This window comes from Neofelis nebulosa, chromosome 13, assembly GCF_028018385.1.
Source record: "Neofelis nebulosa isolate mNeoNeb1 chromosome 13, mNeoNeb1.pri, whole genome shotgun sequence".
In the NCBI taxonomy this organism is placed as follows: domain Eukaryota; kingdom Metazoa; phylum Chordata; class Mammalia; order Carnivora; family Felidae; genus Neofelis; species Neofelis nebulosa.
The window spans coordinates 37,889,283-37,913,152 of NC_080794.1; the positions used below are offsets into that span (position 1 = coordinate 37,889,283).

At 39.2% G+C, this 23,870-nt stretch overlaps 1 protein-coding gene across 6 annotated transcripts in view; it reads left to right on the plus strand.

The window, feature by feature from the left end:
* MCU (mitochondrial calcium uniporter) overlaps positions 1-23,870 on the plus strand; it is a 201,186-nt gene that overhangs the window by 16,324 nt on the left and 160,992 nt on the right. The window contains exon 1 of one of the 6 annotated variants that reach the window (XM_058696669.1): positions 14,238-15,947. The exons of the other annotated variants lie outside the window; for them this stretch is intronic. Coding sequence (XP_058552652.1) covers positions 15,912-15,947 — 36 coding nt within the window. The 5' untranslated portion in view covers positions 14,238-15,911. Of the gene's footprint in view, positions 1-14,237; positions 15,948-23,870 lie in introns of those variants that run through there. 6 annotated transcript variants of the gene reach the window in all.

Here is a 23,870-nt window from a genome sequence, read left to right on the forward strand (position 1 = left end):
ACTCATTCCATAACGGGATATTATTTTTCTTTCTAGATACTTGATTTTATAGAACAGATAAGGATAAAAGCTTTAACTAGGCTATCTTCCCAGAAGTGATAACTAAAGGACCTCTTTATTCATGGAACAAATATTAAAGTTGAAATGAACTTGAGATCATGGAAATTGAGAATCAGAGAAGTTCGGGGAAATGTTCAAGGGTCACAGAGAAGACAGTGATGGAACTGAAGCCAGAAGCTGGGTCTCCTGCCTCTTTGCCCAGGGTTCCTTCTACTAGGTCTTACACCATAGTGGGGCTACTTGTTTTCACTACTAACTGTAAGGCACAGCCTTTTCACTTTATTCCCTCTGAAGTAGAAGCAAAAAGACTCAATGATTTAAACCACAAAGATGTGATTTATTGGAGAATTGATGTTACTTGCAGTTTGGATGCTTTTATTTTCTTGTTTGAAGATTAACTGGGGGGTTGCTTCTTAATGAATCATTAAAAACTTATATATTCAAAAAGTTTAGATTAGTTGGAATAAGAAAGGAAGTCTGAGCCTTGTTCATTATTTTATAGCTGGGAGCAAAACCAAAATCAGCACAGATAGAATGCTTCCCTCATAAATCTATGTGTCTAAGCCCATAGATGGAAAGAGTGTATGTGTGTGTATGTGTGCATGCGTGGGTGTCTGACAGCTCTTAAAATGCATTTGGATTGCATTCTGAAAGGAGTTTAGCAGGTGTATTACAATCTGCAGATTATGTTGCAGAGTTTTAAGTGGATTTTTAAAAATAAATTCTATTTTTAAACAGTTTTGGATTTATAGGAAAATGGCTAAGCATATTACACAGAATTCCCATATACACCCCATCCCCAGTTCCCCTATGGTTAACACGTTACATTAGATTGGTACATTTGTTACAGTTAATAAACCAGTGTTGGTACATACTGAAGTGTGTATTATTCAGATTCCCTTAGTTTTTGCCTAATGATCTTCTTCTGTTCCAGGATTAAATGAAGTTTTGTTCACATGTTCACTGATTTAGAAGGCATTGATATGACCACCTGAAAGTTAGACTAGTTTTGAAGTCCCTTTTATATTCCAGGAGTGCGATTCAATGAGTACAGGCTTAACTGCTGCAGAGTTGTGACATTTATATTCTGTACATGATGGGAAAGTGGCTACTTTACCTTATTGATAGTAATGGCTCTTGAGTTATTTCTAAATTTTCAGCATCAGCAGTTCCAGAAACAACAAGGCAAACTTGATTACTTCTTTTTTTTTTAATTTTTTTAATGAAAAACATTTTTTTAATGTTTTTATTTATTTCTGAGAGACAAAGACAGAGCGTGAGCAGGGGAGGGGCAGAGAGAGAGGGAGACACAGAATCCAAAGCAGGCTCCAGGCTCTGAGCTGTCAGCACAGAGCCTGATGTGAGGCTCGAACCCACAATCCGTGAGATCATGACCTGAGCTGAAACCAGGTCATGACAATGCTTAACCGACACCCCAGACAGCCCAAACTTGGTTACTTCTAAGTGTTATAGTCACATTCTAAATTGCTGGTGACAATATCCTAAACTAAGTTGCCTTCTTGGGAAGCCATGTGGTTCAACAATCCTACTTAAATATGTTTATCCTCCTGGAAGTCATTTTTGATGTAGTTTTCATCAGCACCTTCTGATGAATCATTTATCATTCAAATTTCCCTATAAAGATCTTAAAGTATTCTTTCCTTTAAAGTTCATTAGTTGTTTTACTAAAGTTGAACACTTGCACGCTCTATGACTCAGCATGTTCACTCCTAGAGTTATACACAACAGAATTGTGTGTGTAAGTTCACCAGAAGACATGGACAAAGATGTTAATAAGCAGGACGAGTTGTGATAGTGCAAGCTGGAATTTTCCAAATGCCCATCAACAGTAGAATGGGTAAATAAGTTTCTGGCATAATCACACAATGAATATTAAATACTGATCAGAATGAACAAACATATACGTTCAAAATGTGTGAATACAATATACAATAATATGATGATGTGTGAATCTCACAAATATAATGTTGAGTGGAGGAAGCCAGACACTAAAGAGTGCATACTCTGATTGCATTTACATGAATTTCAAAACCAGGTTAAACTATCTGTGGTGTCAGAAGTCAGGAGATTGATTACCCTTGTTGGGGATTGGGGAAAGTGTTTGCAATGGGGTATGAAGGGGCCTTCTGGGGTACTAGTAATGTTCTGGTTTTTGTTTTGGGTACTGGTTATATGGATGTGTTTACTTCATGAAAGTTCACCAAGCTTATATATTTTTCTATATTCATGTTATTCAGAAAAAAGTATACAAAAGTGTTAGCAATTCTGGAAAAAGCACATGCATGTACAAATTCACTGCTAACATTTAAGGGATATATGGAGAACACACTGAACAAATTAGCCTTACATCTCAGAATATATGGTGTCTGAATTAAAGGATTATCAAAGTGGCATTGTGTTATTGGATTTGTTACAGTCCTGTTTGTATTATAAGATGAATAATGTAGGTTGAGGTCTTGGGGATGGCTCAGAAAAGACATCTTTTCAGTCTGTATTAAGTACAGTCCCCAAGTCATATATCCATCCTTTCTAACCTTACAGTAAGGACTGGTAAGCCAAGTAGTTGTGACTTGGGTGTATTAGTATGTTTATGCATGGTGAAGTTTCTCCTTCCCACTGGTCAGTGAGTGAGCTTCAGTCTTGTATCTCTGTATACTCTACATGGTCTTTTGGCTTTCACGGCATCACCTCAAACCTAACCAGAATGTAGAGTCCTTTTCCCAAATAGAGCCCCCTTTCATGACTTTACTGTTGTTGTTGTTGTTTTTCCTTATTGGTACCTTTGGTTCTTCTAGATACTTGTGTTAACTTTCCCTTTCTGACCCTTTAAAAAAAATGTGAAAACACATAACATAAAATTTACCATCTTAACCGTGTCTTCAGCATACACAGTTCAGTATCCCACCCTTTGCACTTTGTGATCCATTATCACTATCCTTACCCATGTTGAAACTCTTACTGTATATCTAGACTTTTGTCTAAATAGCATCTCAACTTCCAGTGTTTCCTCTGTAAGCGATCCATTCTATATCTGTGTGCCAGATTTATAGTTGTAAAGTCTCACCAAATTATTCCCCCCACATAAAACTTTGCTTGCCACTACCTACAGGGTTTAATGCAGATTCCTTAGTCGGATATTCAAGGTCTTCCATAATGGAGTTCCAATCTGTCTTTCCATCTTTAATGAGAATGTTGTTTTTAATCACCAGTGACTACTTACTAATTTCCAAGTTGTGTGAAGCACTGTACAGGCATAATTTTACTTAATTCTGTCCTATAAAGTGATTGCCACAGAGGAAATAGAGGCCAGAGGGCTCTAAGTAACGTGCTCAAGTAAGTGATGCAGTCAAGAGTTCAACTATAGGTCTCCATATGCCACAGTTGTAATCTCTGTCTCCCAGTGCCCCTGAATGCCTCGAGTAGGCTACTCTTGAACCACCAAGTGCGTTCCCATCTTTACCTAGCTCTTTCGCTTTTCAGATCCATTGCCTGGAAGGCCCTTACTTGTTCCTTTTTCTCTCCCAGTCCCATCCTATCCATTAAGTCCAGTGATTTTTTCCTCCCCCTCCTTATCCCAGTTTATAGAAAACTCCTTAGGGCTACTATACACTTGGTATTTTCACTGCCTTGAATCTGTTTCTTTTTATATATAGATGCATTCGCTTAAACTTTGTTTTTTAAAGTTTATTTTTATTTTTAATTTTTTTAAATGTTTATTTATTTTGAGAGAGAGAGACAGGGCATGAGTGGGGTAGGGGCAGAGAGAGAGGGAGGCACAGAATCTGAAGCAGGCTCCAGGCTCCGAGCTGTCAGCACAGGGCCTGATGCGTGGCTCAAACCCACAAACCATGAGATCATGACCTGAGCCAAAGTCGGATGCTTATCTGACTGAGCCACCTAGGCACCCCTTTAAAGCATATTTTTTGAAACAGAGCAAGAGCGAGTATGTGTGAGCAAGGGGAGGGGTAGAGAGAGAGAGAGAGAGAGAGAGGAAAGAGAGAATCTTGAGCAGGCTCTGTGCTGTCAGTGCAAGCTCAATGTGCGGTCCCATCCCATGAACTGTGAGATCATGGTCTGAACCAAAATCAAGAGTCAACTGCTTAACTGACTGAGCCACCCAGGAGCCCCTTCGCTTAAATTTTTAGATTGTAACCTCCTTGAGGTTGAGGGCTTGGAGTATAGATTTTTTTGTATCCCTTGCAGTACCTTATGTATAACAGGTGCTCAGTAAACGTCTGTGTTGATCATTTGGAATGATAATAGCTGAAGATATATAATGTGCATCAAAGACTCCTTATTGGTTCTTTGCACTTCTTGAAGCTCTTTATAAATCCAGCTAACAGTCTTAATTCAGAACCAAGAATGACATATTTAGACTAGAGGCAGATATCATTGATTTGTAGGTTGGAAGCTTGGTAACTGTTGCCACATGCTGATTCAAATCAGTGCAGCTCTTCATATTCAGAATTTGACTTCTCATATTCTCACCATTGGTGCTTTGAGTTAGACCACTAGCATATCTCATCTATAGTATGCCAGCAGCCTCCAAATTAGTCTTCTTGCTTTGGCCCTTTTTCTCTGTGATCAGAACTCAGGTAGTGGGAATGATGATACCGGACAGATGACGACCCTTCCAGTAGCTTCTCATCTCACACAGAGCAAAATATAGAGTATTTAAAGTGGCCTATAGGCAGCAATGTGCTGATAAACTGGATCTCCAGAGGGGGGACAGCCACTGATTTGTAACATTTGACTACTTCTGTGGTATAATTACTCTCACTATGGCTGATTCAAAGTTCTGGAATGTATAACAATCTTCTTATCGGCTGGTACCAGCCAGCTCCAGCTCCCCACTGCTGAACATTCCCTGTCTGACCTCCACCTGCTACTGCTTTCCCCTTGCCCACTCCATTTTTGTGACACTGACCTTAGTGTTCCTCAAACATGCCAGATATCCACCCACCTCACAGGATCTTTGCATTTGCAGTTTTATGACTAGAATGCTCTTTTCCTGAAATACTTGCATGCTTGCTTATTTGTTATCTTTCTCAGGTCTGCTCAGATATCTTCCATGATCTCCCTATACAGGCATACCTTGAAGATACTGTGCATTCGGTTCCAGACCACTGCAGTAAAGTGAATATTACAGTAAAGTGAATTGAATGTATTTTTGTTACCCAGTGCGTATAAAGGTTATGTTTACACTTTACTGTCGTCTATTAAGTACGCAATAGCATTGCATCAAAAAAAAGTACATACTTTAATTAAAAAAACTTTATTGCTAAAAAAATGCTAACCATCATCTGAGCTTCCAGTGAGTTGTAATCTTTCTGCTGGTGGAAGGTCTTGCCTCCGTGTTGATGACTGCTGACTGCTCAGGGTGGGGGTTGCTGAAGGTTGGGGTTGTTGTGGCAACTTCTTAAAATGAGACAATAGGGTGAATTTGGCTGCATCAACTGACTCTTCCCTTTATGAACGATTTCTCTGTAGCATCAATGCTGCTTGATATCATCTTACCCACAGTAGAACTTCTTTCAAAACAAGAGTCAATGCTCTCAAATCCTGCTGCTGCTTTATCAACTAAGTATGTAGTATTCTAAATTCTTTGTTGTTGTTTCAATGATCTTCACAGCATCTTCACTAGAAGTAGATTTCATCTCAAGAAACCACTTTCTTTGCTTATCCATAAGAAGCAATTCCTCATCCTTTCAAATTTTACCATGGGATTGCAGCAGTTCAATCCCATCTTCAGGCTTCACTTCTGATTCTAGTTCTCTTGCTGTTTCCACCACACCTATACTTAGTTCCTCCTTGGAGATCTTGAACCTCTCAAAGTCATCCATGAGAACTGGAATCAACTTCTTCCAAACTCCCATTAATGTTGATATTTTGACCTTTTCCCCCATGAACCCATTAATGTTGATATTTTGACCTTTTCCCCCATGAATCATGAATATTCTTTTTTTTTTTTTTTAATTTTTTTTAACATTTGTTTTTGAGACAGAGAGAGATAGAGCACGAACGGGGGAGGGTCAGAGAGAGAGGGAGACAGAATCTGAAACAGGCTCCATGCTCTGAGCAGTCAGCACAGAGCCGGACACGGGGCTCAAACTCAACGACTGTGAGATCGTGACCTGAGCCGAAGTCGGACGCTTAACCGACTGAGCCACCCAGGCGCCCCGAATCATGAATATTCTTAATGGCATCTAGAATAGTGAATCCTTTTCAAAAAGTTTTCAATTTACTTTACCCAGATCAATCAGAGGTATCCCTATTTGTAGCAGCTATAGCTTTTGAAAAGTATTTCTTTTTTATTAAATTTTTTTTAATGTTTATTCATTTTTGAGAGATAAAGAGAAGGACAGGGCATGAGTGGGGAAGGGGCATAGAGAGAGGGAGACCTCTTCAGACCTCTTCAGACAGAATCTGAAGCAGATTCCAGGCTCTGAACTGTCAGCATAGAGCCTGACATGGGGCTTGAACCCATGAACTGTGAGATAGTGACCTGAGCTGAAGTTGAATGAATAATCAACCGAGCCACCCAGGTGTCCCTTGAAAAGTATTTCTTAAATAATAAGATTTGAAAGTCAAAATGACTCCCTGATCCATGGGCTGCAGATTGGATGTTGTGTCAGCAGGCATGAAAACAATGCAGTTGTACATCTCTGTCAGAGCTCTTGGGTGACCAACTGTCAGTGAGCAGTAATATTTTGAAAGGAATGTTTTTTTCTGAGCAGTAGGTGTCACAGTGGGCTTAAAATGCTCAGTAAACTGTTTTAAACAGATGTGCTATCATCCAAGCTTTGCTATTCCATTTATAGAACAAAGGCAGAGTAGATTTAGCATAATTTTTAAGGGCCCAAGGATTTTCAGAATGGTAAATGAGTATTGGCTTCAATTTAAAGTCACCAGCTGCATTAACAAGTCAGCCTGTCCTTTGAAGCTTTGAAGCCAGCCATTGACTCCTCTCTGGCTGTGAACGCTGAAGATGACGTCTTCTGACAATAGAAGGCTGTTTTCATCTACACTGAAAATCTGTTATAACCCCCTTCATGAATTATCTTAGCTGGATCTTCTGGAAAACTTGCTGTAGCTTCCACACCAGCACTTACTGCCTCACTTCCTTGTTACGGAGACAGCTTCTTAAATCTCAAGAACCAACCTCTGCTGTCTTCAAATTTCTGCAGCTTCCTCGCCTCTGTCAGCTTCATAGAACTGAAGGGAGTTAGGGCCTTGCTCTGAGTTAGTCTTTGGCTTAAGGGAATGTTGTGGCTGGTTTGATCTTGTATCCAGACCACTTTACCCGTATCAGCAATAAGGCTGCTTCACTTTCTTATCATTCATGTGTTCACTGGTGTAGCACTTTCAATTTCCTTCAAGAACTTTTCCTTTGTGTTCACAACTTGGCTGACTATTCAGCACAAGAAGCTTGGCTTTTGGCCCATCTCGGCTTTTGACATGCCTTCTGCACTAAGCTTAATCATTTCTAGCTTTAGATTTAAAGTGAGAGACTTGTGACTCTTCCTTTCACTTGCATACTTAGAGGCCATTGTAGGGTTGTTAACTGACCTATTTTCAATATTGTATTTCAGGGAATAAGTGGGCTTGAGGAGAGGGACAGAGACAGGGGAATGGCCTGTTAGTGGCACAGTCGGAACATTACACATTTATCCATTAAGTTCACTGTGGTGCCCCTAAACAATTACAGTAGTAATGTCATATACCACTGATCACAGATAACATAACAAGTATAATAGTGAAAACATTTGAAATATTGCAAACATTACCAAAATGGGACACAAAGACATGAAGTGAGTAAATGCTGTTGGAAAAGTGGCACCGATTGACTTGGTTGATGCAGGGATCCCACAGATTTTGGATTTGTAAAAAATGCAGTATCTGAAATGCAGTAAAGCAAACTCAATAAAATGAAGTATGCCTGTATAAAACTGAAGTTTTCCCCCATCTACTCAACACTCCTTTTCTCCATTACTCTGCTTTATTATTTTTTGTTTTTTAGCACTTCCAATATTTCATGTTGATATATACTTGCTCTCCTGTCCTGTCCCCTCCATTAGAGCAGGAACATTTTCTTCACTACAGAATGTTCAGCACCTAAAAGAATGTCTAACACATGCACACGTAGTTGTTGGATGAATTAATATGTACTTCTTTTAAAAGTGCACATTTGAGTGTGTTTCCTCATCTTGGAATATCCTTTGTATAGAAGGATTTTTTAAATTTAATTTCTTAAAAAAATTTTTTTTAATGTTTTTATTTTTGAGAGACAGAGAGAGAGAGAGAGAGAGAGAGAGAGAGAGAGCGTGCGCGAGCAGGCAAGGGAGAGGCATAGAGAGAGAGGGAGACACAGAATCTGAAGCAGCCTCCAGGTTCTGAGCTGTCAGCACGGAGCCTAACGGGGGGGCTCAAAGTCACGGACTGTGAGATCATGACCTGAGCTGAAGTCGGACACTTAACTGACTGAGGCACCCAGGCGCCCCAAATTTAATTTGTTGGTTGTCCTGAGATGATTTCCAATATACACTACAGAGTTTTTATACCTGACTGATGCCTTGCTATAGTGATGCATTGCTGCTATTTCCAGACAGTGTAGTCTGTCTGTGGGTAATGGTCGTATTTCCTTTGGAGCCTGAAAAAGAAGCATTTTGTTTTGGTTGAAATAAAAATATCTGTGAAACTTATAGACAAATCAGTTTAATCCTTGTCACTGGTAATTGCAACTTGAAATTATTGCTCACTTATGCTTCTAATGAGGAACTCAACAATATTTATGGTGAAGTGTGTGTTTGGTAGTGTGTTATTCTCACAGTATCATCTTTGTGAATTTGAGGATCTATGGTAAGTAATGAGAAAACAACCTGCACATTTTATTTGAAGATCAAAATGAGCTTATGAGGACATTTTCCTGTATGAAAACTAAAATTTATAGATCAACTTAGCATACTGGTTTATTGTCATTAAAAAGTGTATGACTTCTTATAAATTAGATGCTGCCTTTCCCACTTGATCTCGGTTACTGCCTCACCACCTGATCCAACCCCTCTGCCTTTTTGTATTTTATTCAGCCCTCCACTTGCCTTAGTCTAGGCATCGACAATTACAATGAAGTAGCAAGATTGAGTTGTAGTTACTGCCAGACTTTTCTTTCTTTCTCTCTTTTTTACATGTAAGTATTTTTACAAATAAAATTGTAATGTAATAACAGTTAAAAACACAGTAGGCAACATTACATTTTCCAAGTTAATCTTTGGGTAGCCACAATAACCCATTTTTGTTTTGGGGTTTGATTCACAGAGGTCAGAGAAGAGAGTAGCTTGAACTGAAAGCTGTCACTTCTTCCCTGCAGACAGTTAAGAAATGGAGAAAAAGTCTGTTTCTCTTTGTGAGTGTATTACTTTCTTGGATGTGTTTTTAACTAAAATTTGCAGTATTTCCTGCCTTAACACTTTTGGACATGAGTGAAAAATCTCCTTTCTCTTATGAAAGCTTAATTTGCTTTGTTACATCACTTTTGACTTTAGGAAATGTTTATCTTCTAGAATTTTTTAAATCAAGACAGTTTTTTAGAGCAGTTTAATATTCACAGCAAAAGTGAGGGGGAAGATAAGAGTTAGATTTTTTTTATAGCTACATTTTAAATAAGTACCAACAAGTTTGTCAGAACAAAAATAAACTTAATTTTGTGTTCTTGTGTGTGATGTTATTATTCACTTTAAAAAAGCTTTTATCTACTATATAAGTACCAAATCACAGAAAAATAAAATATACAGAAAAATGGAAGGAAGGAGAAAGTGCTACTCTGAAACAACCATTGTTAATATTTTTATGCATTTCTTTCCAGACATTTTTTATGGAGTTCATCTCACTTTTGATAAGAGTAGTTCGTCTTTAAATACAGCATAAAACCCTATTTTGCTTCCTTTGCTTAGCATTATACCAAATGTTTAACAAACTTGTCATGAACATTAGATGGCAGCTTAATATTCCAAAGAGTAGCCATATCACTGTGTTTACAATATAAATTTCAAAATAGATTTTTTTTTTTTTTTTTGGCAGCAGATTCCAGAATTTTAAAGAATAAACATTCTTGGGGCACTGGGTGGCTCAGTCAGTTAAATGTCCGATTTCGGCTCAGGTCATGATCTCACAGTTCACGGGTTTGAGCCCCATATTGGACTCTGCTCTGACAGTGCAGAGCCTGCTTGAGATTCTCTGTCTATCTCTCTCTCTCTCTGTCTCTCTCTGTCTCTCTCCCCCTCTTTGCTCCTCCTCCGCTTGTGCGCGTGCACACACACAGTCTCTTTCTCAAAAATGAATAAATAAACTTTAAAAAGAAGAACAAACATTGTTTCCTCTTGAGACAAGTGTCAGGAAAATTGGAAAAGAAATTAAAAAACCTATATTCACCTGATGATCCTTCTGTACTTTGTTACTGTGTGAACAGAATTGGATACCACCCTCACCGTGTTCTTGTACACTCACAAGTAACAGCCTCAAATTACAATAAAGTTATTTAAAGCATCTCTTAAAGTCCATCTGTTTGAGATGCTGTTCTCAAGATCCCTTTTACCATTTCAGTGAAAGCTGATAAGATTCTTCTAAGGCTGTTGGAAAGCCCATCCTTCAGTCTCTAGATTTGGTAACCAGAAATATTAAGAAATAATTTTCTTCTTCTTCTTTTAAAATTTAGATTCAAATTAGTTAACATATAGTGTAGTATTGGTTTCAGGAATAGAATTTAGTGATTCATCACTTACATATAACACCCAGGGCTCATCCCAACAAGTGCCCTCTGTAATGCCCATCACCCATTTAGCCCATCCTCCCTCCTACCTCCCCTCCATCAACCCTTGGTTTGTTCTCTGTATTTAAGAGTCTCTTATGGTTTGGCTCCCTCTGTTTTTATTTTATTTTTCTTTCCCTTCTCCTATGTTCATTTGTTTTGTTTCTTAAATTCCACATGTGAGTGAAATCATATGATATTTGTTTTTCTCTGACTTATTTCGTTTAGCATAATATACCATAGTTATATCCACGTTGTTGCAAATGGCAAGATTTCATTCTTTTTGATGGCCGAGTAATATTCCATTGTATATAAACACCACATCTTCTTTATCCATTTATCAGTCGACGGACATTTGGGCTCTTTCCCATATTTTAGCTATTTGATAGTGCTGCTGTAAACATTGTGGTGCACGTGCCTCTTCGCATCAACAGTTTTGTATCCTGTGGATAAATACCTAGTAGTGCAATTACTGGGTCATAGGGTAGCCACTCTAGAAACCAGTATGGAGGTTCCTCAAAAAGTTAAATATAGAAATAATTATTTTCTAGACTTTTCTTTCAGAATTGCTAAATGATGTTTTCATACCTTGTGAATCTTTCACATATATATATATATGCTCTACTTTTAGGAAATAAATTCCTTTCTGTTAAACACTTAAGTTGTGCCTCGTCTTTTGCTATTATGTTCATTGCTGCAGTGAATAACCTTGTGCATTCATTATTGCTCCTGTATGAGATTATAGAATGTGTTCCTAAAAGCAGAAAGTATGAGAACTACTATCTGTTTACATCTTTGCCAACACAGTGTGTTACCAAACTTTTGGATCTATGTCTGATTGGTGAAAAAATTGTATCTCAGTGTAGATTTAATTTGCATTAAGTGAGTGAAGTTGAACATCTTTTTAAAGAACTGCATTTCCTTTTGCTGTGCACTAAAGCTCCTATTCCTTGACTCTTACAGTGATCTTTTTCTTTGTGATTTTTAGGCGCTGTTTGGGTATTAAGAAAAGCCTTTGTGATCGGGTTGCAGTTTTCTTTTCAGTTTGTCTTGTTTAAAAAAAAGTTTGTTTAATTATATATGCAGAGAAAGGCAGATAGAGAAGGGGAGAGAGAATCCTAAGCAGGCTCTGCACTGTCAGCACAGAGCCTGACACGGGGCTCAGTCTCATGAACTGTGAGATCATGACCTGAGTTGAGATCAAGAGTCGGATGCTCAACTGACTGAGCCACCCAGGTGCCCCAGGTCATTTTTTAACATTTAAATTATTTAAGTCTGAGTCTGTAGTTTCAACAGGCACATTTCAAGGGCTGTATTATGTATAAAAGCAAGAAACTGCCTGTAGATGTTGCTTAGTGAATACAATATTAGTTCTGTGAAGACAATTATATAAATAGAGATTAGATTAGATTTATTCCTTCTTACAGAGAAGCAAATTTCAGTTAATCACATGGAAGAAGTTCTCTCATTAGATCAGCTTTAAAATGGAATGGGCATCCTTGGGACTAGGTGGATTCTTTGTTACTAGATCTGTTATTTGAAAGGAGATACCAACCCTTGTCCCTGTTGTGCAAATTAGGCACATAGTGTTGAAGAAGTGACGGGTGAATCATCTGGAAGGTTAGATTAGGTTGTTTCTGATAAACTTTTTATTTTCATATTGTTTTTATTTATTTATTTTTTAACGTTTATTTATTTTTGAGACAGAGAGAGACAGAGCATGAACGGGGGAGGGTCAGAGAGAGAGAGGGAGACACAGAATCTGAAACAGGCTCCAGGCTCTGAGCTGTCAGCACAGAGCCCGACGTGGGGCTCAAACTCACGAACCGCAAGATCATGACCTGAGCCGAAGTCGGATGCTTAACCGACTGAGCCACCCAGGCGCCCCTTTCATATTGTTTTTATTTTGGACATACCAATTTCTCTATGTATATTGATTTTTATATAATTGTGAATATATCAATTTTTTCCTGTCTTGCCTAATTCCCTTTCTCCTTTTACTTCTCATTTTGCTCCAAAGTGACTGTATAGTATATATCTTTTCATATTTTCCCTCTTACTTGAATCACCATCCTATCTATTTTTTGTCTGCCTATCAGTACACATACATTCCTCCAGGCATACATGCATATGTATAGTTATTTTAATTTTTTTTATAAAATTGGATCATACGATGCATTCTTTCCTGCATCTTATTTTCTCACTTAATAATAACTAGTACAATATTTTCCACATCAAGTAGTACAACACTAAAGCATTCATTTATTGGCTGTATAAAATATACCATTATAAATGAGATTGTTAAAAAAATTTAAAAAAAATATTTTTTTTAATGTTTTTATTTTATTTTTTGAGACAGAGAGAGACAGAACATGAACGGGGGAGGGTCAGAGAGAGAGGGAGACACAGAATCTGAAGCAGGCTCCAGGCTCTGAGCTGTCAGCACAGAGCCCGACGTGGGGCTTGAACTCATGGACTGTGAGATCATGACCTGAGCCGAAGTCGGACGCTCAACCGGCAGAGCCACCCAGGCGCCCCTTTTTAATGTTTATTTTTGAGAGAGACAGAGAGACAGAGTGTGAGTGGGGGAAGGGCAGAGAGAGAGAGGGAGACACAGAATCTGAAGTGGGGTTCAAACTCGCTAATGGTGAGGTCATGACCTGAGCCAAAGTTGGATGCTTAACTGACTGAGCCACCCAGGCGCCCCTAAATGAGATTAATTTTTGGTGCTGCTGTACATTTGTTGATGTAGCTAATCTTTTGTTGATGGATTGTTCCCCCCCCCCCCCCGCTTTTTTTTTTTTTGTCACTGTGCACATTGTAGTAAGTACTGTCACATATTAGTACATTTATTCTATGAGATAAAGAGTCAGTAGGGGGAGGGCGCCTGGGTGGCGCAGTCAGTTAAGCATTTAACTTTGGCTCAGGACATGATCTCACAGTTCGTGGGTTTGAGCCCTGTGTCATGCTCTGTGCTGACATCTCAGAGCCTGGAGCCTGCTTCAGATTCTTTATGTCTCTCTTCCTCTCTCTGCCCTTCCCTGACTCACATTCTATCTCTCTTCTGTCCCTCTCAAAAATAAACGTTAAAAAAAAAATCAGTAGTGGGATTGGTGGTTCAAAGTGTGTGTGTGTGTGTGTGTGCACGTGTGTGTGTATACTATATGTATAGTTAGTAATATTTAACTTGTTTTCCAAAACCAACAACATAAGAGTCTTTGTCAAGTCCCTTCTGATTTATTTGAGACCATAAAATAGAATTATGTAGCCTTTTTATAGTTGTTAGCTATATATAGTATTAGCTGGATTCTTTTTTTTTTTTTTAATGTTTATTTATTTTAGAGAGAACACACGAGCATGAACAGGGGAGGAGTAGAGAGAGAGGAGAGAGAGAATTCCAAGCAGGCTCTGTGCTGTCAGCATGGAGCCCAGCATGGGGCTCAATCTCATGAACTGTGAGATTATGACCTACACCAAAATCAAGAGTAGGACGCTTAACCGACTGAACCACCCAGATGCCCTGGATTTTCTGGATTCTTAAAAGATTTTATCTGAATAGGTCTGTTTATAAAATTGTCTTTCTGTGTTCTGAGTGATTATGTTACTTTAATACAAAATAAAACAAAATTCTCAAAAGTCTAGTTCATGTACCTAGTACCAGTGTAATATCTCACAGACTAGAGGGTAAATGGACTTGAGACAAATGTTAAAACCTGACTTTGGGGATGGGGCTGGGAAATAAAGTCCATTTTAGTAATAGATTTTTATCTTTAAATTGGGTATTTGCTTGGTTACAAGAGGATTAATTATAAGAATCTCTTTCTCAAGTAGTCTCAGCTTGAACAGATAAATATAGAGCACCAGTGTTGGGAGAGGGAATGCTGTAGAAAATGTGTGGGTAGCTGTTGTAGTTTTACATAGCAGATAACATCTAGGATAAAGAATAGATGAAAATGCTCATTGAGGATTAGTGTTCTTGAAACATCATCAAATACAACATTCCCAGGCCTACCATTCACAGCCATTCATAATCTTGCCCATCCTGCGTATCCAAGATATTTCCCACTGAGCTCAACACACTTTTCTTCAATCTTGTATTTCTGTGTTTGCCACACTATTCCCAGTGCCATTCATTTGATCTCATCCTTTAGAAGGCATGTGTTTCCCCTTCTGCACCCCTGCAGAAAGATGGATTCTAGTTTATCTTTTCAGTACTCAAGTGCCGTCTTCTTCATGAAGTGTCTCTGACCTCTCTAGTCCACATTGATCCTTTTTTTCGTTCTTAACTCCTACAGCAGTGATACTTTCACTTTCTTCCAGCTGGTTCCTGACTTTACATTTATGTAGCAGTAAATAACTTTTTGAGTTTTTATTGAGTGCTTCTTGCATATGCAGCACTACTACTCTAAATACTGGGTCTAAAGGATGAAGACAGAAAATGTCCCTGTCCTCATGGAGTTTATATTCTTGTGGGGAGAGACAGCCAATAAAGAAAATAACTAGCAAGAAAACATCAGACAGTAAGAATCTTATGAGAACATCTGTGAAGAATGAATCAGATATCTTAGTTGCAAGTGGTGGATCCCATTCTAGTTAGTTAAAGCAGAGGAAAAAAAAGTAAGGGTATTACATAGCTCATAGATTCTTTAGGGGAAAGTGGAGAATCATTTTGGAGACTGCTTAGTTAGGAACAATGCCTAAATTATAACACTGGGCTCCATCATTGGAGATATTACTTCTTTTGTCGCAGAACAGGTATTGGAATTTGCACTGTCTGTGCTGAGTATGAGATGTAACTGCTAGGACATCTGTCATTTCGCCTTCTGAAAGGAAGGTATATCTCTCTGAAATATACTTCAGAATAGACTAAACATGGTGTCTCCATTATATCACTTGCTTTCTAACTGAAATACCGTGTGAGTGTGTTTGGTTGGGAGAACGTAGGTCACATACCCACTTCCTGTTTACAGAAGAGGCCGAGGAAGTGAATTTCTGACTTATGTTTTGGGAAGGCACGACTTAGGAGATGAGAAATTTTCCAAACAAGGAAAGCGGTTTAAAGGTACTAAGTAGGGGCGCCTGGGTGGCTCAGTCGGTTAAGCGGCCGACTTCGGCTCAGGTCATGATCTCACGGTCTGTGAGTTTGAGCCCCGCATCGGGCTCTGTGCTGACAGCTCAGAGCCCGGAGCCTGCTTTGGATTCTGTGTCTCCCTCTCTCTGACCCTCCCCCGTTCATGCTCTGTCTCTCTCTGTCTCAAAAATAAATAAACGTTAAAAAAAAATTATAAAAAAAATAAAAATAAAATAAAATAAAATAAAGGTACTAAGTAGTTATAAACCATGGAAAAGTTGATATGGTAGAGAGTGATTGCAGGATTAATTTGGATTTGAGTAGTCAGAGAAAGCCACTCTGAGGTCAAGAAACTTAAGCTCGACCCTAAATGACAAGGAGAAATCCATGTAACATTAAGGGTGGGGAATATTTTAGTAGGGTGGACCAGTCAAAGGCCGTGGTTTGGAATTGGGATGGGGGTCTGAGGCACAGGATGGTGAATGAGTTTGGCCTGTTGGAGGAACAGCAGGATGGCTGATGTTGCTGTAGTGTGGTGAGTGAGAAGGAGTGTAGATGAGATTGTAAAGGAGAGGATATTTTTGTTTTGTTTTGTTTTGTTTTACCAGAAGTGTGAAGACACTCATCTTACTTTTTCTTCCCCTGAGATGTCCTGTTGAGAGTAGGGATGTAATTATAGGTGTGGAGAAAAGGAGGATATTTCTGTGTTATTAAACCCACGAGCTCTTGGATATTATGGAGTGACTAAAATTATTTATATACTGTTTAGGAGGAGAACAGTGTGGGGTTTCTAGCAAAGATAAGAAATATCTCTGCATGTCCAGTGAGTAGTGGGATAAAGCCTTCTGTCTTCATTCCAGTGCCTCAATCTAGCGAGCCTTGAAAGAAATCCTTCTTTATTCCTCTTACCTTGATGTACAGGAACCATGTTTTGTGTGGTTATGATGATTTGTATTGCACTAGCTCTTGGGACTGCTTCAGAATAACAAAAGACTCCAGCCTCAAGTCTGCACTGATAGATCTTTCCTATTAAAGAATTGCATTATATAATGAAGTGATAGAAAACTGTTTTCTAGTCTTTTTTTAGAAATCAACTCCACAAATAAATGAGATAAATTTGCCTTGGAATGCAGAACAATTGCTACTCTGAATCAAGTAAACTCTGCTTTATGCTCACTCTCTTTTACATTTTCCACTTCCTATTCAAACTGGAACAGATAGTCCTTATGTGTCTAATATGCTCCTACTGCACAGGGGTGTTTGGATTTTAGATGGACTAATGTGACTATAGGTGGTAATATTCTATGCAGAGTTTCTCAACCTTGGCACGACTGATACTTTGTAAGATGATTCTTTGTGAAAGGGGGACTGTCCTGTGCATTGTAACATGTGTAGTAGCACCCCCTCTCCATTTGTGATAACCAAAAAAAATATCTTTAGACATTGCCAAACATTCCTGGTTGAGAACCGCTGCTCCAACTCTAGCTTTTTGGCTTTCTTTTAAAACTCATCCTATTTGTCCTTTCTAATGGTAACTGATGACCATACTTGTAGGTGCTCTGCAGAGATTACATCCATTTGAACAGTTTCTAAATATGATTATCCTACATGTGCAGGGACTTTTAACATAGTTTGAAAATGAGAAGACAAAACCTCTTTCTCTTATGTGTATATCCAATGGACATTTCCGATACTACTTTAGTAAGATCATATAAGAAAATGTGAAAGTGCACCGTGGGTGATATTAATGGATGTTAACGGCTGAGGCCGCAGTAACTATTTCACCTTTTCCCTATTGTGCAGCTGTAGTATGGCTTCTGAATTTGACACTTGCCTCATGTGTGAGCTATGATTAGCCTCAGCCAGTGGTTTTGAAATGGCCAAACATGACCTATTAAAGGGTCAGAAAATCAATTTAGTAGAGTGGCAACCAACTTAAAAAATACTAAATGTAATATAAGAAAATATCAGAGTGCATTGTGTATAGTAAGACTATTGTTTCACAGAATATTTGTTAGCTTGTCTGAATATGTGTCTACGTACGTGTATGAGTCTTGATGTAAAATATATTTCTTAACACGGCTTGCAGTTGAAAGAGTTAAAAAGCCATTGGTCTAAGCCAATCATAATTCCATTCCCCTTGCTGGTGGTTGGTTCAGGAGCCCCAGTTTAAGCCAGTCTATACATGGAATTCCTCTGGTAGCAGTAAATTGATTCTGGGATGGGCACATTGGCCCCCTCAACCTGAAGGAAAAGGCCCTGGATAAGAGAGCCTTCATTCTTCTACTTCATGAGTTCAGAGAAGCCTGCAAATCGAATTGCTACTGGCTGCCATCTCAAAACCACAGGAATGTGGGGCGCCTGGGTGGCTCCGTGGGTTAAACGTCTGGCTGCTAAACTATTTTTTAAAGTGCACCACTTGGGGTGCTTGGGTGGCTCAGGTCATGATCTGGCAGTCGTGAGATTGAGCCCCACATGGGGTTCTTTACTGACAACGTTGAGCTGCTTGGGATTCTCTCTCTCTCTCTGCCCCTCCCTTGCTTCCTCTCTCTCTCTCTCTCTCTAATATATAAACAAACATTTTTAAAAAAGACAATCCTATCAGTAATGAATGAAGGTTATAGTTTCCTTGCTCCTCACCAATACTTGTTATTGTCTTTTTTATTGTAGCCATCCTAGTGGGTGTGAAGTGGTAACTCATTGTGGTTTTAATCTGCATTTCCTAATGACTAATGATGTCAAACATACTTTGATGTGCTTATTAGTCATTTGTATCTTCTTTGGAGAAATGCCTATTCAAATCCTTAGCCCATTTTATAAATTTTTTTTTTTTCAACGTTTTTTATTTATTTTTGGGACAGAGAGAGACAGAGCATGAACGGGGGAGGGGCAGAGAGAGAGGGAGACACAGAATCGGAAACAGGCTCCAGGCTCCGAGCCATCAGCCCAGAGCCTGACGCGGGGCTCGAACTCACAGACCGCGAGATCGTGACCTGGCTGAAGTCGGACGCTTAACCGACTGCGCCACCCAGGCGCCCCCAACCTTAGCCCATTTTAAATCAGGTTGTCTTTCTGTTGAGTTGTAAGAGTTGAGGCATCTTTTTTAAGCTTTTCTTTATTTCATTATGAATCTATCATTCATTCATTTTTCAAATTGATAACTCAGAGTCTTTTTTTTTTTTAATGTTTATTCTTGAGAGAGAGAGAGAGAGAGAGAAAGAGAGAGAGAGAACAAGCAGGGAAGGGGCAGAGAGAGGGAGACACAGAATCCGAAGCAGGCTCCAGGCTCTGAGCTGTCAGCACAGAGTCCGACATGGGCTCGAACTCACAAACTGTGAGATCATGACCTGAGCCGAAGTCGGACGCTTAACTGACTGAGCCACCCAGGCACCCCTCAGAGAGTTTTTTTTCCAAAGAAGGCAGTCATGTGCCCTTTTCAGTATCCTTTAGTTTTTTTAAGTATTGGTCATAAAGGGAGTAAAAGTCATGTTGTTAAAAAATTGAAATGGAAGTTGTTGATGTATGAAGACAGATAAGTGGAAGAAATTGCAAAGGGCTACTAATATAGATCAAATGTGATAGGATCTGGTAAATGGAATTAAATCCCTTTAATTCCTATGGAAATCTGATTGAGCAGGAAAACCACAGCTACTAAATGTGTCGAACAAAGGCTGTTGGCTTCTGGAACACTCCTTAAGCACTCTCTCTCACCAGGTTTTAAGAAATATTTGTACCTAGTATTGCAAAGTTTTGCACATAACATTTAGATTATATATTTGTTTTACCCTCCCTCAAAAGGAATTTGGGCATTCAAAGAATTCATAACTGGTTTAACTGGATCGTGAGAATGGTTTACGTAGCTGTCATATGTGCCATGTTTTGTAGTCAAATGAAGGCTACTGTTAAATATATTCTTAGCTTGATTAAATTATAGGAGGGAGCTTCCATGAGACCAAATTGCTCTTTTGATTTTTTTCCTTACATTTAGTGGGTTTAATATGGATGTAATCTTTTGGTAAGAGCATTTATACTCTTTATTAATTTTATATTTATTGATATTAAATGGAAAACTAAAATAGAATCTATAAGGAGTGCTGAGAGAAAGGTAGAAGAGTTGAAAAGAGCACAGGCTTTGGTGCCAGACTAGGTTTCAAAATGTACCATTTCCTCCTTGGGTGACCTTGAACAAACCACCTTAATCTCTCTCTCTCTCTCTCTCTTTTTTAATTTATTTTTGAGACAGAGAGAGACAGAGCATGAGCGGGGGAGGGGCAGAGAGACAAAGAGACACACACACACACACACACACACACACACACACACACACACACAGAATCAGAAGCAGGCTCCAGGTTCTGAGCTGTCAGCTCAGAGCCCAACGTGAGGCTTGAACTCACAGACTGTGAGATCATGCCTGAGCTGAAGTCAGATGCTTAACCGACTGAGCCACCCAGGCACCCCCACCTTAATCTCTTGAAACATCAGTCTTCTCATCTTTAAAATGAGATGGATAAAGTGTACCTTGAAAGATTGTGGTGAAGATAAAATGAAATTGATGTGTCTGGGTGGCTCAGTTGGTTAAGTGTCCAACTTTTGGTTTTGGCTCAGGTCATGATCTCACAGTTTGTGAGTTCGAGCTCTGCACTGGGCTCTGTGCTGACAGTGTGGAGCTTGCTTGGGATTCTCTCTCCCTCTCTTTCTGTCCCTCCGGCATCTCTCTCTCTCTCAAAATAAATCAACTTAAAAGATAAAATGAGATAATGTATGAAAAGTATATATAGGCTAGTGCTTCATAGGCACTCAGTCAATTTTACCTGGTGAAACAATATATGTTTCAAATATATATATATATATATATATATATATATATACACACACACATATATGTATATATATATTTGTGTGTGTGTATATATATATACATATATATAATATATATATTGGGTGAAAGGTGAATTTAAATAGTCTCATTTAGCTTAAATTGGAGCATCTACTCAATATTGACAAGCCTTTCTGAAAATGTAATTTCACAGAAGGTAAATAAAGCAACCTGGGACCTATTTTTTTTTTTTTATTTTTTATTTATTTATTTATTTATTTTTTAATATATGAAATTTACTGTCAAACTGGTTTCCATACAACACCCAGTGCTCATCCCAAAAGGTGCCCTCCTCAATACCCATCACCCACCCTGCCCTCCCTCCCACCCCCCATCAACCCTCAGTTTGTTCTCAGTTTTTAACAGTCTCTTATGCTTTGGCTCTCTCCCACTCTAACCTCTTTTTTTTTTTTTTTCCCTTCCCCTCCCCCATGGGTTTCTGTTACGTTTCTCAGGATCCACATAAGAGTGAAACCATATGGTATCTGTCTTTCTCTGTATGGCTTATTTCACTTAGCATCACACTCTCCAGTTCCATCCACGTTGCTACAAAAGGCCATATTTCATTTTTTCTCATTGCCACGTAGTATTCCATTGTGTATATAAACCACAATTTCTTTATCCATTCATCAGTTGATGGACATTTAGGCTCTTTCCATAATTTGGCTATTGTTGAGAGTGCTGCTATAAACATTGGGGTACAAGTGCCCCTATGCATCAGTACTCCTGTATCCCTTGGATAAATTCCTAGCAGTGCTATTGCTGGGTCATAGGGTAGGTCTATTTTTAATTTTCTGAGGAACCTCCACACTGCTTTCCAGAGCGGCTGCACCAATTTGCATTCCCACCAACAGTGCAAGAGGGTTCCCGTCTCTCCACATCCTCTCCAGCATCTATAGTCTCCTGATTTCTTCATTTTGGCCACTCTGACTGGCGTGAGGTGGTATCTGAGTGTGGTTTTGATTTGTATTTCCCTGATGAGGAGCGACGTTGAACATCTTTTCATGTGCCTGTTGGCCATCCGGATGTCTTCTTTAGAGAAGTGTCTATTCATGTTTTCTGCCCATTTCTTCACTGGGTTATTTGTTTTTCGGGTGTGGAGTTTGATGAGCTCTTTATAGATTTTGGATACTAGCCCTTTGTCCGATGTGTCATTTGCAAATATCTTTTCCCATTCCGTTGGTTGCCTTTTAGTTTTGTTGGTTGTTTCCTTTGCTGTGCAGAAGCTTTTTATCTTCATAAGGCTGGGACCTATTTTTTAAACTTAAGAACATTTTTAAGTTTATTTTTAAAAATTTATTTTGAAAGAGAAAGCGGGGGCGCAGAGAGAATTCCAAGCAGGTTCTGCACTGTCAGCTCGGGCTTGAACTCACAAACCATGAGATCATGACTAGAGCTGAAATCGTGAGGCAGATGCTTCACCCACTGAGCCACGCAGGCACCCCTTAATTTTTTTTTTTTTTAAATTTATTTTTGGGACAGAGAGAGACAGAGCATGAACGGGGGAGGGGCAGAGAGAGAGGGAGACACAGAATCGGAAACAGGCTCCAGGCTCCGAGCCATCAGCCCAGAGCCTGACGCGGGGCTCGAACTCACGGACCGCGAGATCGTGACCTGGCTGAAGTCGGACGCTTAACTGACTGTGCCACCCAGGCGCCCCCCCTTAATTTTTTATTATAATGGTAAAATATGCTTGTTGAAGAAAATTTAGAAATTACTTTGGAAGTTACATTTAAAAATTTTAAAAAGAAATGGTTATCTGTGAATAGAGACTTACTGTGGGAATGTGGTTCAAGAAGGAAAGAAAACCCTTAAAAGCACATGGTGACAATGTTAATTGGAAATTATGAGTAAGAACCAGAGGAGGGTCCTTTAAAGACCGATGCATGCTGCAAAAGAGGTTCTTTGCTTTACTCAGATCTAAAACAGACATTTACAGAAGGCCAGTGAGGAGGGTATATACTCAAGAGTGACCTTGGAGTATTAGCAGAATGAGCTTAAAATGAGATGAGGCTTTGGGGAGCCTGGGTGGCTCTGTAGGTTAAGTGTCTGACTTCGGCTCAGGTCATGGTCTCACAGTTGGTGAGTTTGAGCCCTGCATCAGCTCTGTGCTGACAGCTCAGAGCCTGGAGCCTGCTTCGGATTCTGTGTCTTCCTCTCACGCTGCCCCTCCCCCACTCACAGTCTGTCTCTCTTTCTCCTTCAAAAATAAATATTCAAAAAAGTTTTTAAAAAGTGTGATGAGGCTTCTAAAGTTACTAAGACAACAAAAACATATTTTAAAACTGTGGACTGATGGGAACAGGTAAGGATAGGCTTGCTACTCTTATTTAATGGTGATAAAACAGATGGCAATGAAAGCACAGCTTGCCTCCTGTTCACATTTCCAGTGAAGAACCTCTTTTGACTTGAAGGATGAAAAATGACACCAATAAAGGATAGTCTAAGTCTGGGAAGGAGAAGAACCTACAAGGGAGCATAGAATTATCCCAGAAAAAAAAAAAAGTACGTGGTACTCAGAACTTTTTGTATATATGAGATTATTTGTGGTCTTTGAGAAACCTTAGAAAACAAGAGAAGTACAGGACTGGCAAATTGAAGATGGGTCTTGTGAAAAAGAGGAGAAAGTACATTTGTAGTTGAAAGAAAGACCAATGATATAGGCAGGATTCAAGAATAGATGATTCATTTTTTTAAATGTTTATTTATTTTTGAGACAGAGACAGAGCGTGAGTGGGGGAGGGGCAGAGAGAGAGGGAGACACAGAATCTGAAACAGGCTCCAGGCTCTGAGCTGTCACCACAGAGCCCGACGCAAGGCTCGAACCCACGAACCGTGAGATCATGACCTGAGCCGAAGTCGGACGCGTAACCGACTGAGCCACCCAGGCGCCCCTCAAAGAGGGTTTTAAACATTGTAAACCTTTTTCTAAATAAGATGTGATAGTAGGAGTTGAGTGAAATGCTGTATCCATGCTCATATAGTAGCCACTAGCCACAGGTGACCTGAAATGTGCCTAGTTCAAATCGACATGC